The sequence below is a fragment of the Nicotiana tabacum genome, chromosome 6, assembly GCF_000715075.1.
Source record: "Nicotiana tabacum cultivar K326 chromosome 6, ASM71507v2, whole genome shotgun sequence".
NCBI lineage: Eukaryota > Viridiplantae > Streptophyta > Magnoliopsida > Solanales > Solanaceae > Nicotiana > Nicotiana tabacum.
This window is the reverse complement of record NC_134085.1, coordinates 216978221-216996836: the sequence shown is the minus strand read 5'-3', so window position 1 is coordinate 216996836 and position 18616 is coordinate 216978221. Positions and strand designations below refer to the sequence as shown.

General features: G+C 39.0%; 1 protein-coding gene across 1 annotated transcript; it reads right to left on the bottom strand.

The window, feature by feature from the left end:
* Window positions 1–11063: 11063 nt before the first annotated feature.
* Window positions 11064–16103, bottom strand: LOC107815094 (hexosyltransferase GAUT11). Its single transcript, XM_016640610.2, has 2 exons — window positions 15449–16103; window positions 11064–13038 (listed from the first exon to the last, which is right to left on the bottom strand). The coding sequence occupies exons 1-2, from the start codon at window positions 15602–15604 to the stop codon at window positions 11584–11586; spliced, it is 1611 nt and encodes a 536-aa protein (XP_016496096.1). The 5' UTR covers window positions 15605–16103; the 3' UTR covers window positions 11064–11583.
* Between the last annotated feature and the right edge of the window lie 2513 nt (window positions 16104–18616).

Sequence of the window (18616 nt, the reverse complement as noted above, 5' to 3'; positions counted from 1 at the left end):
GAACTCCTGAAGAAATTCGAGAGAGCAAAATAAGCATTCACACAGATGAGAAAATGCGAGATGCAATAATTCAACTCCTTTTTGAATTTAAAGATGTGTTTGCTTGGTCATACGATGACATGCCAGGATTAGGTATTGATCTAGTGGTGCATAAATTGCCAATTTACCTTGATTGTCCTCCAGTTCAACAGAAGCAGAGGAAGTTCAAGACTGATGTCAGTGATAAGATAAAGGAGGAAATCACAAAGAAGTTGAAAACAGGAGTAATCCGGGTAGTCCAGTATACTACGTGGTTGGCTAATGTAGTTCTGGTACCGAAGAAAGATGGGAAGACTCGGGTATGTGTGGATTATCGAGATTTGAATAGGGCGAGTCCCAAAGACAATTTCCCATTGCCCAACATCCACATCTTTGTTGATAATTGTGCCAAACATGAGATACAGTCTTTCGTAGATTGTTACGCTGGATATCATCAGGTGTTGATGGATGAAGAAGATGCCGAGAAAACTGCCTTCACTACACCTTAGGGTACTTACTGTTATCGGGTTATGCCATTTGGTTTAAAGAATGCCGGGGCAACTTACATGAGAGCCATGACTACCATTTTTCATGATATGATGCATCAAGAGATAGAGGTGTATGTAGACAACGTGATAGTCAAGTCCAGGACTCAGGACGATCATGTCCAAGACTTGAGGAAATTCTTCGAGAGGCTGAGAAAGTACGACCTGAGTTGAATCCGGCTAAATGCGCCTTCGGAGTCCCATCGGGCAAACTTTTAGGTTTCATAGTAAGCAGGAGAGGTATCGAGTTAGATCCAACAAAGATAAAATCTATCCGAGATCTACCTCCTCCAAGAACGAAGAAAGACGTGATGAGTTTATTGGGCAGGTTAAACTATATCAGTCGATTCATTGCCCAGCTAACTAGCACATGTGAGCCCATATTCAAGCTATTGAGGAAGGATGCAACAATCAAATGGACGGTTGAGTGTCAAGAGGCTTTTGACAAGATCAAAGAATATCTGTCAAATCCTCCAGTTTTGGTCCCGCCAGAGCCAGAGAGACCCCTGTTCTTGTATCTGACGGTCTTGGAAAATTCTTTTGGTTGTGTCCTCGGGAAACATGACATAACCGGAAAGAAAGAGTAGGCGATCTATTACTTAAGCAAGAAATTCACCAGCTATGAGGCCAAGTACACTTTGTTGGAAAGAACGTGTTGTGCTTTGATGTGGGTCGCTCAAAAATTGAGACACTATCTCCAAGCACATACTACTTACCTCATAACCAGGTTGGATCCGTTGAAGTACATATTCCAGAAACCAATGCCTACTAGTAGACTAGCCAAGTGGAAAATCTTGCTTACTGAATTCGACATAGTCTATGTCACTCGTACGACAATGAAAGCCCAGGCATTAGCGGATCATTTGGCCGAGAACCCGGTTGATGAGGAATACCAACCATTGAGTACTTATTTTCCAGATGAAGAAATAAACACCATAGAAGTAGTCTCGGAAAACGCTTATGTTTGGAAGATGTTCTTTGATGGGGCCGTAAACGCCAAAGGTGTATGAATCGGGGCAATCTTGATCTCACCCACTGGTCAGCACTATCCGGCTACAGCTAGGCTTCGTTTCTTTTGCACGAACAATACAACCGAATATGAAGCCTGCATCATGGGCATGAATATGGCGATCGATCAGGATGTTGAAGATTTGTTGATTATGGGGGATTCTGACCTGATTATCCGGCAAGCCCAAGGTGAATGGGAAACTCGAGATGTCAAGCTTATTCCTTACCGACAGCACGTGGAGGATCTCAGCAAGCGATTCAAATCAATAGAGTTCAGGTATATCCCGCGGTGTCACAATGAACTAGCTGATGCACTTGCCACCTTAGCTTCAATGTTACCTTACCCAGGCAACGCCCACATCGATCCCTTGGAAATCCAAATCAGGGAAAGACACGGTTACTATAATGTAATCGAGGCAGGATCAAGTACCCAGCCATGGTACCATGATGTTAAGAGGTTCTTGAAGACTTAAGAATACCCCGAACATGCTACTGGAGATCAAAAGAGAACTATTAGGCGGCATGCAGTTGGTTTCTTTTTGAGCGGCGAGGTATTGTATAAAAGAACCCCGGATCTCAACTTGTTAAGATGTGTTGACGCTGAAGAAGCAGGAAGAATCATGCATGAAGTACATGCAGGAGTGTGTGGACCTCATATGAATGGGTATGTTTTAGCAAAGAAAATCCTTCGAGCGGGTTATTACTGGATAACCATGGAAAAGGATTGTTTTAGTTTCGTTCGAAAGTGTCATCAGTGTCAGGTGCACGGTGATTTGATTCATGCACCCCCCACAGAACTACATCCTATGTCGGCGCCATGGCTTTTTGTCGCTTGGGGTATGGACGTCATTAGTCTGATTGAGCCAAAAGCCTCAAATGGGCACAGATTCATATTGGTCGCTATCGACTACTTCACAAAATGGGTCGAAGCTGTCACTCTCAAATCGGTCACTAAGAAGGTCGTGGTGGATTTTGTACATTCAAATCTTGTTTGTCATTTTGGTATTCCCGCAACTATCATCACAAATAACGCGGCAAACCTGAATAGTCACTTGATGGAGGATATATGCGAACAGTTCAAAATAATGCATAGGAACTCCACTCCTTATCGGCCCAAGGCCAATGGTGCTGTTGAAGCAGCAAACAAAAACATCAAGAAGATTTTGAGGAAGACGATCCAGAGTTCCAGATAATGGCATGAACAGTTACCTTTTGCCTTGCTGGGATATCGCACTACAATACGCACATCAGTAGGGGCAACCCCATACTTGTTGGTTTGTGGGACCGAGGTTGTGATACCGGCAGAGGTAGAAATTCCTTCGCTCCGAACCATTGTTGAAGCAGAAATTGAAGATAGCGAGTGGGTTAAGAGTCGATTGGAGCAGTTGACTTTGATTGATGAAAAACGAATGGTTGCGGTTTGTCATGGACAGTTGTACCAACAAAGGATGGCCCGTGCTTACAACAAGAAAGTGCAACCCAGGAATTTCGAAGTAGGTCAACTGGTATTAAGGCACATTCTGCCACATCACCAGGAAGCGAAAGGAAAATTTGCTCCTAATTGGAAAGGCCCATACATCATCAGGAAGATATTGCCAAGAGGAGCGTTATATCTGGGTGATATTGAAGGAAATGATCCTGAAACAGCGGTAAACGCGGATGTCTGAGTTTTACTTCGGTGATGTTTTGGCACATTTGAGATGATGAAGGCTTTTATCCCTACTATCCAAACACTAGCAACTCTCTCTACAAGCCCTTTGAGCCGGTTACATTTTGTTGGCTACCCTCTTTGGAATCAAAAAAAAGAAATAACAAACAAATAAACAAATGATTAGCCTGAACTACGTCTGACTTGATTTCGAAAGGATACGTAGGCAGCCTCTATCTGGGGTTCAGTCACACCAAAAATAAAATCCAATTTTCCCTGAAGTTGAAACTGGGGCCCACCAAATGGTTCCGAAGTTGTAATTTCATCCACAATTCTTTTTACCAAAAAACCAAGTACAAGTCCTTCGGATCAATTGCCAAAGGCGGGGAAAACCAAGAAATATCATGGTTGGAAGCCGATGCATTCTAAAATTGAGAGAAATAAAATGAGAGAGTCTTGTCGGTGAAAACCTTCGGGCACCATGAGGCTACGGGAGTAGAGAAATCAAAAATGAGAGAGCTTGTTTAGTAAAAACTTGCAAAGAGTGCTATCAGGCGACAATGAGAAGAGAAATGAGAGGTCGACTAGCGAAAACCCGCAAAGGGCGCTGTCGGCCGAAAAGATGATTCCACCTCAGAAAGTTCTAGCAAGGTTCCCTGGTTTGGAAACATAGATCCGTTTTGGTTCATGAGGAAATACAAGTTCATGAGGGTCGGGCATCCAGTCCAAAAAGCATATCATGTCAATTTAAAGTCAGCATGTGCCTCAGATAAGTCTTTCTTTTCCCGAAAGGGACGATTCTCTTTTAAATTCGTTTCTCCGCTCTTTGTTTACTTTTCCTTGAATCCCTTTCGTTTTAACCCTAAATTCCAAAATGTGTTGGAAAGAAAGGTGGCAGGACCGGTTTCACAGAGTTCTGTTTAGCAAGAAGTGAAAAAAATACCCCGCTTCAGTGGTGCGTCAGTCCAATCCCGACTAATCATGATGTGGATTGCCTTCAAAGTAAAGGCACACACAAAAAAAATCCCCAACGAGTCTGCCCCAGTAAAAATCCCCAACGAGTCTTCCCCAGTAAGAATCCCCACTGAGTCTGCCTCAGTAAAAATCCCCAAGCGGAATGGGATGGAAGAACCAAAGCCTTACACGGGCGAATCATCACAAAATCCGAAAATGCGAGTCTGATCAGTTTGAAAGGGGGTCACCTGTGAATCCAATCAAGGGCGGCGTTTCTCAATAGAAATGAGGCCGGAACCAAGCAATTGGAACGATCAAGGCCACCGAACCAACCACCGTTTTCAAACTGACAATTGTTCTTTGTTTGGGAAATTGAAACAGGTGCAATCCAAAGCAGCCGTGCAAGAAGCAGGTGCCACCCAAAAGGAAAAGAAATGCGCGAGTGCAAGAAACAGCTTTGCAACAAGGAATCAACCCAAAAGGGAAGTTTCCCCAAATTCTCTCCTGCATTTTTACTAAACAAAAAAAAAGAAAAAAAAGAAAAAAAAATAAATAATAAAAAAAAAATAATAAACAAAAAAAAACGAAAGGAGAAGTAAGAAGAAAATTCAAAAAAAAATGGGGGGGTGGGTTTAGTTTAGAAGCTCCAAAATCAATCCTTCACCTGTTGCCAACATTAGGACTCCAATCCCTAAGTTAAGCGTTTTCCTTTAGCCGACATTAGGGCTCCAATCCCTGAGTTGAGCGATTTTCCTTTAAGCCGACATTAGGGCTCCAATCCCTGAGTTGAGCAGTTTTCCTTTAGCCAACATTAGGGCTCCAATCCCCGAGTTGAGGGATTTTCTTTTAGCCGACATTAGGGCTCCAATCCCTGAGTTGAGCAGTTTTCTTTAGCCGACATTAGGGCTCCAATCCCTGAGTTGAGCAATTTTCTTTAGCCAATATTAGGGCTCCAATCCCTGAGTTGAGCGATTTTCCTTTAGCCGACATTAGGGCTCCAATCCCTGAGTTGAGCGATTTTCCTTTAGCCGACATTAAGGCTCCAATCCCTGAGTTGAGCAGTTTTCTTTAGCCAACATTAGGGCTCCAATCCCTGAGTTGAGCGATTTCTTTTAGCCGACATTAGGGCTCCAATCCCTGAGTTGAGCGAATTTTCCTTTAGCCGACATTAGGGCTCCAATCCCTGAGTTGAGCGATTTTCTTTTAGCCGACATTAGGGCTCTAATCCCTGAGTTGAGCAGTTTTCTTTTAGCCAACATTAGGGCTCCAATCCCTGAGTTGAGCGAATTTTCCTTTATCCGACATTAGGGCTCCAATCCCTGAGTAGAGCGATTTTTCTTTTAGCCGACATTAGGGCTCCAATCTCTGAGTTGAGTGAATTTTCCTTTAGCCGACATTAGGGCTCCAATCCCTGAGTTGAGCGATTTTTCTTTTAGCTGGCATTAGGGATCCAATCCCTGAGTTGAGTAGTTTTCTTTAGCCGACATTAGGGCTCCAATCCCTGAGTTGAGCAGTTTTCCTTTAGCCAACATTAGGGCTCCAATCCCCGAGTTGAGCGATTTTCTTTTAGCCGACATTAGGGCTCCAATCCCTGAGTTGAGCAGTTTTCTTTTAGCCGACATTAGGGCTCCAATCCCTGAGTTGAGCGATTTTCTTTTAGCCGACATTAGGGCTCCAATCCCTGAGTTGAGCAGTTTTCTTTAGCCGACAATAGGGTTCCAATCCCTGAGTTGAGCAGTTTTCTTTTAGACGACATTAGGGCTCTAATCCCTGAGTTGAGCGATCTTCTTTTAGCCGACATTAGGGCTCCAATCCTTGAGTTGAACGATTTTCTTTTAGCCAACATTAGGGCTCCAATCCCTGAGTTGAGCAGTTTTCTTCAGCCGACATTAGGGCTCCCATCCCTGAGTTGAGCGATTTTCTTTTAGCCGACATTAGGGCTCCAATCCCTGAGTTGAGCAGTTTTCTTTTAGCCGACATTAGGGCTCCAATCCCTAAGTTGAGCAATTTTCTGTTAGCCGACATTAGGGCTCCAATCCCTGAGTCGAGCGGTTTTCCCTTTTAGCCAATATTAGGGCTCCAACCCCTGAATTGAGCATTTTTACCTTTTGCAAACATTATGGCTCCAATCCCTGAGTTGCGCCTTTTAGACTTGAGGTTTCCAATCCCCTCATCAATTATGTAGATTTTTATGGCAATTAACTCACAAAATTTTCCTGGTGAAACTGGGGCAGAAAATTTCGTTCGTTTGTTTTGTTGTCTCAGCAGGTCTGACCTCGAGGCGCATGGATCGAGATGACATACGGAGTGAGTCTCAATCCAGAATAAAGAAAAGAAGAAAAGAACAAAAAGAAGATGTTCCCAATTATTGGAACAAACAGAGTGCAGGTTGCTCAAAATTTGATTAAATTCCCGAGCTCCGCCAATCCCGTTTCCTCAATGCTGCAGAAATAAACAAGCGCCTACAACTTGCGAGCATCAAGATTCGGATCGAAGTCTACAAGCAAAATCATCTAAGACCCAAGATCAAGTTGCGAAAGAATTATATATAGGTATCTTGTAACTAGTGGTTGACAGGCATAAGTAGTTAGTTCAGTTTCAATTTTCTTTGGTTGTAATAAGGAGGTCGGTAAAGCAGTAGCAGCAACAGCAACAGTAGTAACAGCAAGCATTGCAATCCAATGGTAGTCCCAGCTACCAAAACTTCCCGAACTACATTGACCTGATTCCTGTTTAGCCCAGGATAGGTAGGAAATCTTTGAAGCAAAGATTCGGTCAAATCTTTCAAGAAAAAGAAATGCTTCACACAGAGTAGTCAAGCAGGCAAAAAATCGCTCGTATCCGCTCACTTTATCTTTGCACGAAAACCCTTCGGGTTTTCGAACAAAGAGGGCAGTTGTGAGCACATGATTTTTGTTTACACGACAATTACTCCAAAAGAAATCGAAAAATAGAATAAAGCGTCTTTGTGTACAATTTTTTAGATTTTGCGTGGCATTTTTTGGTAGTTATTTGTAGTTTTTGTCTGTGATTGTTTAGTTTTATCAATTAAAAATACAAAATATATGTCGCGTGTAAATTTAGGATCTTGTTCTACTATTAGGAATTAATTAAATCGTATTTGGTTTTGAATGAATAAAAAATCACAAAAAATATTATCTTTGGTAATTTTGTCATTTTATCGTTTAAAGGTTGATTTTTATGTGTTAATTATTACTAAAAAATCAATTAATGTCTGGTGATATAATTTTAATTTTTTATTTTTTATATAATTTTATTTTAGGATTTTTTGTAAATTCGGATGTTAATTAGAAATAGAAAAAGAAAAGAAATGAGTTTAAAATTGGACAAAATCGGAATTGGGCCATTTGAATTGGACCCAAAATCAGGCCCAAAGTACTGTTTTGCCCGGTCCAGATCAGCCACCCTCAGAGAACGTCCAAACGGCGTCGTTTTGATCATGCTTGATCTGGGCCGTTGATCAATCTTTGATCAACGACCAAGATCACGTCTTCATACCCACGCTTTAACCCGACCCGTCTCACCCAGAGACCCACCGGTCTCACTTAACCCATACAGCATCGTTTCCATTAAGTTGATCAATCCAGGCCATTGATTTTGAATGATCTAACGGCCCAGATCAAATTTCTCCCTAACTATATAACTCCAATCCCTTACCCCCACGCCCCCCTAAGCCAGACCCCCCTCCCTCATCATCGTCTCTTTCCCAAACACCCTCAAGAACCCTAGCGCCGCCCTTCCGTTCGCTCACCATAAACCCGGCGGCAACGATGCCGGTGACCACCAGATTAACACCCCTAGTGCACCTCGACCCCCTGGACACGGATCTGCAAACCGTTGGTCTTAAATCTTCCTCCATCGTCTCGAATCTTCATTTGAAGCTTCGAGCCAAACCTCAACCTATGCCAAACCACCCCAAATCCATACCAGTTACTCCCTTGACCTCCCTCGTGACCAAACCAAGCTTGGTTTGGTTCGAATCTAACCAGAAAACTTCAAGTCCCAAATCAACCCCAAGAAACCTAGAAATCCAGAACCTGAGGGTCATCTAACCTTCAATTTCTTAAGGTAATTTCTTTTCCTTGTCAGTTCCATGTTGTTGTCTGTTGATGTCTATTTATGTGTTTAAATGTCAGTTTGATTTGTTTTCATTTTTGTGTCGACTATTCTGTCCACCTCGCCCGGACCTTTTATTTGGTCGAAATTTTCGTCTATTCATTGATGAGTGTATGTGTTTAAACTATAAAATCGATTGGAATGAGTTTGATAGATTAATTAGTATCCAGTGCAATTCTTTGTTTTTGACAGTACAATTTGAATCACCTGTTAATACTGTTCGATTCTGATCATTTGCTATTGATTGTATGTGTTGTAATTCACGTAGTCGATTCGATATATGTCGTCAATTAGTTTCAGTTGGGAATGGTAGTAATCTGACTTATGCTATTTAATTTTGTTTACTGAGGCATTGTTGAATCAGCTGAGAATTGATTATAACTTTTTGTAGTTTGTTAGTTGAATCAAAAAATCATCTAAGGATTGGTTATAGCTGCAATTCTTAATGAAGATTTCAGAGTTAAGAAAGTGGACTGCCAGTTGAGTATGGGTTGAACCATTAGAGTAATCTATAGTGCAAATACACCCTGGCTGACATCTTTACAGATGAGAAGTCAGGTGTAGGATGAGTTTAATAATAAAAGGCTGAAAATGCACATGAGAATAGTAGTGGAACCTGCTGTACAGTAGGATATCCACTGCATTTTAAATTTCAGAAGATTAAAATAGAGGAGAAACTCCATGCCTAGACAATCCTAAGTGGAAATGATAGTCTTTAGGATTTATTTTAAGCCATGGGCAGCCTGCCTATAAAAGAGAGTTCTTCTCTTCTAATAAAAGGGGGGAACCCAGAAAAGAACTAGAGAAAAAAACAGAGAGAGAGTTTGGACATAACATTTTGAGAGACCAAGAGGTTAAAAATCAGAAAAAGAGAGGTCAGAACCCAAAAGGGGAGGGGAGCTTCTGGAGAGAAAAAAAGAAAAAAAATACTGTTTGATTGCTTTCTCTTCTTTGAATTTGTTTTCAATTCCCCATTGGAAGTTTAGCTCCTATATTTTTTTTTAAACACCAGAACATAGTTTCTTTGGTTTTCGAAGGAGAAACCCTGTCCAGTACTAGAAGTTTGGAGTCATTGGACTCATTCGAACCTTAGTAGCGAGTCATTCTATTTGTTCTGTTTCATTTGGGTTTGGCTTGTGTGGTGCTGGATTCATTTTGTTGAGCATATTGGTTTGTTTGGAGTCATCTCTGCAACTTTATTTGGTTCTCGAAACCATTCTGAAATTTGGTTTGGCTCGCCTCTGCTGCTTGGAATTTCTGTCACTGATCTCGATTGAGTCAGAGATTTCACTGTGTTGTTGAACCTGTTGTCGCTATACTACTGCTGCTTCTACTGATCTTCATCTTCTTCTCATTTTCCAATTCAGGTACCCATTCGAACCAAGCTGTGATGTAATTTTGAGTTGAAAGATTGAAAATGGAAGTATTCATGCTTTGGCTTTCACATTTGTGCTTATGTAGTTTACCCCGCATCTGTGTTTTCAAAAATAGACACTAGTTGATGTGTAATTAATTTAAGTTTACTTTCGTTCGATACCGTTTGGGAAGATAAACTGTATAATTTGATTTGGTTTTGGCTTGTCAATGAACTATCTAGTTTTGCTAAATTTTGTTTAGTCAATAACTTTAATAACGTCACTAGTTTAAATGAAAGCTATAACAACAGAATTAACTAGTTTTAGATCCGTTATCTTACAATTAATAGTTAAACAGTCGAGTAGTGGACTAATTTCGATTTCATCTATATTTAGTTTTTTTTTATTTGTTTTGGGCAGGCGTAATTTGGAATTGGCATTAATACAACTGCGTAGTATAGTTTAATACGATTCAGGTTCATACAACATTAGATACCTTATTCCTAGACCGTGAGTCGTAATTCAATTCGTGTTTAAGGGAATCCATTAATAACTCACGTAGTTTAGTTTAATAGGCATAAGTTGATTTCGAACAAGGTTTGTTAGAGTTTCTTTAAATGTAATAGATTTTCAAAGTGTCGATTAAGTTTAACAACCCTCGAATGTGTTGATAGTCAAGGTTGGTTCATTTTCAATTAGTTTCTTTTTTGTTAGAAAAAATAATAATTAGTTCCAATGTTTCAATTCGTCTAATAATGTGGAGCCTAAATTAGTTAAAGAATAATTTGTTTGTTTCGACAATGGCGTTTGTCAATTCCACATTTTATTTGTAATTTTGTTTCTTTTTGGTAATGTTCAATTATAGGATAAGGCATGAAATAATCCCCCGCCTTACAAATTCGAGTGCAATTTTCCGTTAATATCTTTTGTAATCTAACAATTAATAAGAGGCCGGTGCTTGGCCAAGCATGTAATCTAATTAGCGTATATTTTCTTCTTTCATTTTTAGAGACGAACATAATAGAGAAATGTAGTCACTGTTAGGTTTTATCCTTAAAGAACAAAAATGAGACGAGCCTCGCCAAACAAAAAATGCAAATCGCGGGGCCCTCAATAATTGGTCATAATAAATATTTAGATTTCTTGGGATGAGCTGTTTAGTGAATTTCACTGTCTTCCCCAAAGATAATAACGCGTTAGACTCTTTAGGCGCGATTTAATTAAATTACCTTCTTAAATTCGGGTGCGCATTTATGTGACCCAAATCCAAATCTCAACGGAGTTGGAATGTATTAACAACCACGGGCGCATTGATTGTGACGTGGTTCGAAATGCATTTTCACGACGTTGCAATTCCATAAAAAATAAATAATAATAATAATAATAATAATAAAGCGATTTAAACCTAATAAAAGCACACAATCTATAACATGTATTAAAATCAAATATTTGGCCATTATAACAATTTAAGCGACCGTGCTAGAACCACGGGATTCGGGGGTGCCTAACACCTTCTCTCATGTCAATAGAATTCCTTACTTAGAATTTCTGGTTCGCAAACTTCATTTGGAAAGTCGAAAATTTTCCTTGGTTCGGGATTCAAGATAAACTGGTGACTTGGGATACTAAAAGCCAAATTTTTCCCAAGTGGCGACTCTAAATAAATAATCCCGATCCAAATAATGTCACTTTAAATGGAAAAACTCCTTTATACATTTATCCCTCGGGGTGATTGTGTAAAAAGGAGGTGTGACAATATCATATTCCTTTTTCACTCTACTTAACTGAAAGAAGACTAGGTAAGAATACCTACTAGGGCAAAATTGTCTATTTCTAACTCTACAATGACGTAAAATACAATCCTAAAACTTTAAGAATGGGGACTGAGTATGTTATTGTACTCGAAAAGTATAGCATTTCAATGAGTAGCGCAATCCTGAAGGTATGGGTGCGTCTGGTTTACATACCGTTCCCACAAAGGCCTATACCTGCTAATGCCCAACTTAAGCCATGGTTTCATGTTTCCATTGAAGTGAATCACTGCTGCACTCTCTATCAGGCGATTGTCAACATTGGCGTCATAACCTAATCCCAACACGTGCCACCTCCGATCAAGTGGCTCCGTCATTCCATAAAAAGCTAATAGTCCAGGTGGAAGGGTTCCCAGCTTCCAAATCGTCCTATCATCATTTTGTTCTATCCAGTAATGATATCGAGCAGTAACATTTGCTTTCCTCCATGCAATCAGATCAAAAACGTTCATACCAAATGCCCATCCACAGGCCTGGGGATCGAACTTAGAGCTTATGAGTGGATTTGAGAAATTGAGATACTTGTAATAACGATGAAAAGCTTCAAGACAAGTTTCCACTGCTCCGTTCACATTTCCATGCAAATCCAGTGAAAAGAGAGGTGTCAGATCTTTCTGAACTACAACGTCGTCATCAAGAAAGACAATCTTCTCCAACTGGGGGTAGATCTCAGGTATGTAAAAGCGAAGGTGATTCAACAAATATATATATTTTGGATTCCGGAACTTTGGTTCGACACTTGTGTCCATAGATCCGTCAAAATAATACTTTCTAGAGTCTGCCGCCAATAGCTGTTTTACAGCAGGAGAATAGGACGAATTCAACCAAGCGAAGTTGTCAATATTCTGTACTTCTACTGTAGAACCTTTGAAGTCATTGTTCAGAAACCAAGCCTGCATCAGTCCATAGTGTATTGAATCTGTTACGATATGGAAAATAAGCTGCTTAGGGTGATCAGCATTGGCCACGGTTGAGTTGATAACTACTGAAACAGCCACCAGATTATCTGAAAATATGCAGAAGTGATACAAGTTATTGTCCACTAAACGGGGTGAGTTTCTCCTCTCATCTGCAAAATCCTGCAACGACTTTCTTGTAAGCCAGTCAGCCATGAGCTTGAGTTCTAGGCAGTGCAGGTTTTTGGGTAGGGACTCAGCTGTTAACTGTCCGAACATCATACTCTGAACAGATGCTGCATTAGCACGCTCTTCAAGAGCTTGAATATGTGATTTCATTGTCATCATAGTTGTAGCAATATCATAATGGGCATCCTGCGCCTTAAGGATGAGAGAAGATAGACTTCGTATGATCGGCTCAGCTTCATCTAGAGGAATGGGTTCTTCTTTCATTGCAGCCTTTGAAAGTAAAAATTGACAACTTCTTATCTTTGAACTTAGCTCCCACGCAAGATGAAGGTTATTGTGCTCTTTTGCTATTATGATGTAAGCTTTGGCTAGTGTCATTTGCTCTGCTAATTGTCTGGCGTATGAATTAACACTTGACATGTCTTGAGTGAGATTTAGACGCTCATGCACAACCTGTTCATTCCTGGACTCACTTTCCTGGAACAATGAAAACAGTTAAGCCACTTGATTATCTAAGTACTTTAGAGATAAAATAAAATAAGATAGAAATCAGCCAATTTATCCGCTGAAAGACAACAATATCTGTGAAATCCAATATTTGGCTAATACGACATACCAAAAAAGTATAGGGAAATGGGATCACAATTCTTACTAAGCCAGATCAATAAAAAGAGAACTGCTAATCAACAATAACACTTTGTACCTACTATTCCATAATTTCAATCCTTCTTTATTTAAAGTGTGCGACTTCAAAAGGACCTTAAAATAGTTTGAGTTAGTTTTACATATTGTTAAGTCCTTGCTCAAAACCAGTAATGAATCAGATGGGCAATCACTTTCAAAAAATCCATTTACAAGGACTTAGACAAACCTGTTAAATCAAATGAGGGAGTATTAAATAAAGGATTTAATTTTTCAAATTTTCAAATTTTGTATTAAGTGGCTATGTTGGGAGCCCGAATTGGTAGCTGGCGATGGATAAATAAGAAGTTGGTGGTTGATCATTGTCATTCTATTGGAAGGGAGAATGGTACAAATAGGAAGCAAAACTAGGTGAAGGTAGATGTAAGAATGAAACTGGGGAAAGGCAGAGATAGTGGTAGTTAAGTGCAGAGGATCTGATGCCACCATTTCCTCAAAATGAATCAAGAAGATCAAAAGTCACCATTGACACAAGCACATCTCCAGCAAAAAAGAGGAGACGAAAAGAAGTACTCCCTCCGTTTCAATTTAGATGAGGTAGTTTGACTCGGCACGGAGTTTAAGAAAAAAAAAAAAGACTTTTGAAACTTGTGATCATAAAAGCTTAAGGGGTAAAAGTTTTGTGGGGCCATGACATTTGTGTGGTTGTAAAAGCTTCTCATTAAGGGTAAAATGGGTAAAATGAAGAATTTAAAGTTGAATTATTTCCAAATTTAGAAATATATCATTTATTTTGGAACAGACTAAAAAGGAAAGTACCTCATCTAATTTGAAACGGAGGGAGTAATTAATTATCAACAAGATCGAGAAAACCGAGCTTCCAGACCCCCATAGGCAATTCTAATAACAATTATATAGAGATCAAGTGACACAGTTCTGAGCGCTTAAAGAAGATTTTCAGTCTGGTTTTAATTGTGGTACTTCATCATTGATGTCAGCTTCAGCAGCAGATTCTGAAGTCCAAGAACCTTCAACTCTCTGAGATAACAAGTAAAATCCTTGTCCTGAGGTTCGTGACCACAGCCTATTGGCATGTGTTGGAAAACCACCTTATACATATTCTCTCTTTCTCTCACGCTACTGTGTATAAATTTTATTCACCTTATTCATTTGTTAACTACTATACAAAGTGAGAAAGACAAAGGTATAAAGAAGCCACAACAAGCCACTAGCATTTGCTTGAATCTCATCGTCATTTATATTACGCTCCCCTCTCCCCCCAAGACAACCATATAAAGAAGTGGGCGTGGATAAATAAATTGAGTACAACTACACGTTAACCCCACGCAAGTAGGAATCGGCTATATAAATCCTCACTGACCATATCGCTCCATTTAAGCATATCTTATACAAATGTGTATAATAGATATTTTTACCCCTGTCAGTGCAGACCAATTGAAAAACTTTCAAAGGGCAGTGAAGTACTAAGATCTAGTTGAGTATTTCTCAATAAAATATCAGTCACTTGCTGTTGAAAGTAAAGGCTTGAGCTACCCTGAAGTCACTTGCTTATGAAACAATTTTCGCAAAGGAATGCATAAATCCCTCATAAAATTGAATGCCAGCCCCAGAAGATATTAAATTCAGCTCATGATACGTTCAAATTTGGACAAGCATAGGTTGAACACCTTTCTTTATTTCCTCTCCTGCACATGATACTGCAATCTGAATCATAACGGACTACATTTTCTATAAAAAAAAGACAGTCTGGTGCACAAAGCATCCCGCATTCACGCAGGGACCGAAGAAGGGCCGCATTCATGCAGGGACCGAAGAAGGGCCGCACTCCTAGGGGTGTGATGTAGACAGAATAAATCGAAGTGATCTACACGTTCCAGATTCTGGCTTAGGATACATAAGATAGAGAACCAAAGCGAAATGGCCCCACAAAGCTCACTAATAGATTAGAATTGAAGTTATATACAATAGGAGAACAAGTCATCACAGATGTTAATGCATCGAAAATGAACTGCAGATTTACCATCCTAGAAAGCTACTAGACAACAAACATGCCTAGTATAAAAGAGAGCACATTCTCAGATCAGATAACTCCCTAGAAAAAAGAAGGAACATTTCTACAATATCAAAAGGCAAGCTCATTGAGCTTGAACTATTATGATTGCCAAAGCAAGAAAAAATTACGAGAAACAATGTATGATCTGGGTTTAGAATGTTCCGGGCTTACCAAAATAGGTTGTTCGACGTGATCCTCGTGGTCATGGTGATGATGAACTACAAACAAAACGAAACCTGCAATTGTGAATATTCCAAGAAGCGACCAGATCCAACAAGATAGCCTCCTTCGAACCGGGCGCCGATAATCGGCCGCCCGCCGCCGCATCTTTTACCCTTCTCTCCCACAAGAAATGAAATCAACCTTCCCCTGAGATTAATCCACAAGCGGGAACAGATAGAAAGCCCAAATCTTTGGGGACACCCCAGATCAAGAATTTAATAAAACCCGTCCCTATATTCAATCAAGAATCAAGAATATTGCAGCAAACTCATTGGTCAGATTCGATCAATAAGGCAACGGAATAAAGAATGAGCTTAAGCAACGTGGGATGCCAAAGGCATAATAAAATGACCCTTTTATCAAGCCTTAATGAGATATTTAAAAGTGAGTTTTGATACAAAAATGGGTATAGGGAAAGCTAAGTGAAGGCAAGTTACAGAGTAATAGAAGATTGGGTTGAATGTCGGGACAAAGAAGAGGGGGGGGGGGGGGGGGTCTATTTTTGGTTCACGTTAGCAAAGGAGGCAATTGAACAAATCTAATAAACGAGGGGACTGAGCACAGGGCCAGCACATGAAACAACAGCATGTGCCACTATGTTTACAAGCAAAGCCCTGTGCGGTGTAGTGGAAACCTTTACAATGTCTCGCCGGTCATCCTTGTGCTGACTGCTGAGAGTAGGGCGGGGCATAATTCGGTAAATACCGAATTACCATATTGAAATCGAAAATTTTGGTATTTGATATATGGTATTTTGGTATTTGGTATGGTATTTAGTTTAAGTTTTAAACAAAATTGGTATTAGGTATGGTATTTGATATTTAAAATAAAATACCGAATGTGAGCACGTGATTTTTGCCCTACATGAAAATAACTCCTAAAAAATAGACTAAAATAATTTTTTAAGGAATTTTAGAATTTTTCTTTATTTAGTTGCATTTCATGCATTTTTAATATTTTTAAAATCATAAAAAAAAAATCATAAAAAATTGTCATGTTTTAATTTTATACCATTTTAGGTTCAATTGCATGCAGAAATTTATTTTATTTTTAAAAAAATCACAAAAATGGTCATTTTTACATATTTAGATTTTAGCCTTTAAAATTAGCATTTTTCTTTAGTTTTAAGTTAATTAGTTGTTTTAATGTTAAAAATAAAATAAAAAAATTTAATTTCTACAAAATAAATTGATTTAGGATTTTAATTAGTTGGATTTTAAAATCGAAGAAAAGAAAAGGAAAACAAAGAAAGGCAAAAGGGTATTTTGAAGTTCAAAATAGGACTGGGCCAGCTTTGGAACAGCCCATTTGATTTAAATCCCTAGCCCATTTTAAAGGCTCAGACCATTGACCCATTAACCCTTTTCCTCTCTTTATACTCTAATCCCTCACATAAAAGGGGAGCTAAGGCAAAAAGAGATCAGATGAGACCCCTTAAGAACGGCGCTCCTTTCCTCTAAAAAGGAAAGAGAATCAGACCTTCAAAAAAAACTACACCTGCTTCTTCCTCAACACTATAATTCTCTGAAAATTTTAGGATCCTTTCTTCATTTTATACATTGAATTATCGGCGGAAACATTGCATTTTTTCTTATTCACACAAATTTGAGCAGTCAATAGCAACTGAAATTAGAGGTCCAGATTTAAAAAAAAAAAGGAAAAAGAAGAAACAGAGACCGGTCTGTTTCAAAAGCTTTAGTTCTCTTGCATTTTCTAGATTCTTCAAAGGATTATCCCGGCGTGGACTCTCGCTTGTTTGCTGCTGTTTCTCGTTGAATTTCTGGGATCCGAATCTGTGTATTTGTTGATTATTCAACTATTATTAAGAAAATTTGGCCTAACAGGTACCTGCTTATTACTCCTACCTTGTTCTATTTCTTGGTCGTGGTTGACTGAGAGCTTGTTAGTAATGGTGGGTTCGACTATTTTTGCCTATTAAACCTTCTTTGTTAGTTTCCATAAAGCTTTGAACATGATATAGGACTGTATTTTGGTGTTTCTTTTCCAACTCAATTAGGAGTTTTCTGATTCGCATTTCTGTCCACCGTTGATAAGTCTGCAAAAGGAAACAAACAAATACTACTATTTGTATCGGCATGCTAAATCTATTAGAATAATAGTGACTTTGCTAGCATTCTAGATGTCTTTTTTATGTACTAGTTTCAAGTTAATTTATTTTGGTGACTTTGTTTAAAAATCAGTGGCTATAAGACAATACATCAAATACACTATGTAGCTAATAAACCATTTTTTTATACTCAAATTTCAATGTTGTTAGATGCACCGCAAATGAAGTGTTGAATTGGAATATAAGGAATGATCAGATAAATTCGTCTTTGTGTCTTCCACTCATGAATATTCAATGTTGTCGACGTGGTTGAGAATAAGATTCACCTATTGTAGTTACTTAATTTTGTTGATTTATGCTTCTTGGAATAAATTCAACCTTTTCACAATGCAAATTTTGCTTCATTGGAGTTTAATAGCAGAACAAGACAAGTTTGTAAGAACATTTAGTATTTGGAGCATATGACTCATTTATGTGAAACTTTAATCCAAGTTCCATGAATTTGGCTTTCATGCTGGAATCAAAACATAGGATATGAACAATTATGAACACGCGCTAGTTGCTTTAGGCGCGATTAATAAATCATCATGGCCATGGGTACGGTTCCCGTGACATGGTCATGATACGAATCCAATTCGGGGGTGCATTTCATGTGACCCGATTATAACACTTTCGAATAATAAAACCTTTTGAAATAATTTGAGGCGTGTCTTGCCAAATAAAACCCCTAAATTCATGGCCCTCACTTAATTAATTTTAATCCTTTAGAAATTGAGGTGTGCCATTTAGTTGAATTTTCCATGGACCTCTCAAACTTGAAAGTGCGTAGTTGTTTTAAGCGCGTAATTTAATTTAATTTCCTTAAACTCGGGTGTGCATTTCATGTGACCCAAATCCAAATCTCAACAACGTTAAATAAAATATGTCGGGGACCGCGGGTGCATTTATGTGACGTGGTTCATGACATGTTTTAAATAACGTTGAAATCTTCCTAAAAATTATTAAATAAAAGCGGCTAATAAGTTAAAATGCACATAAGTTAAAACATG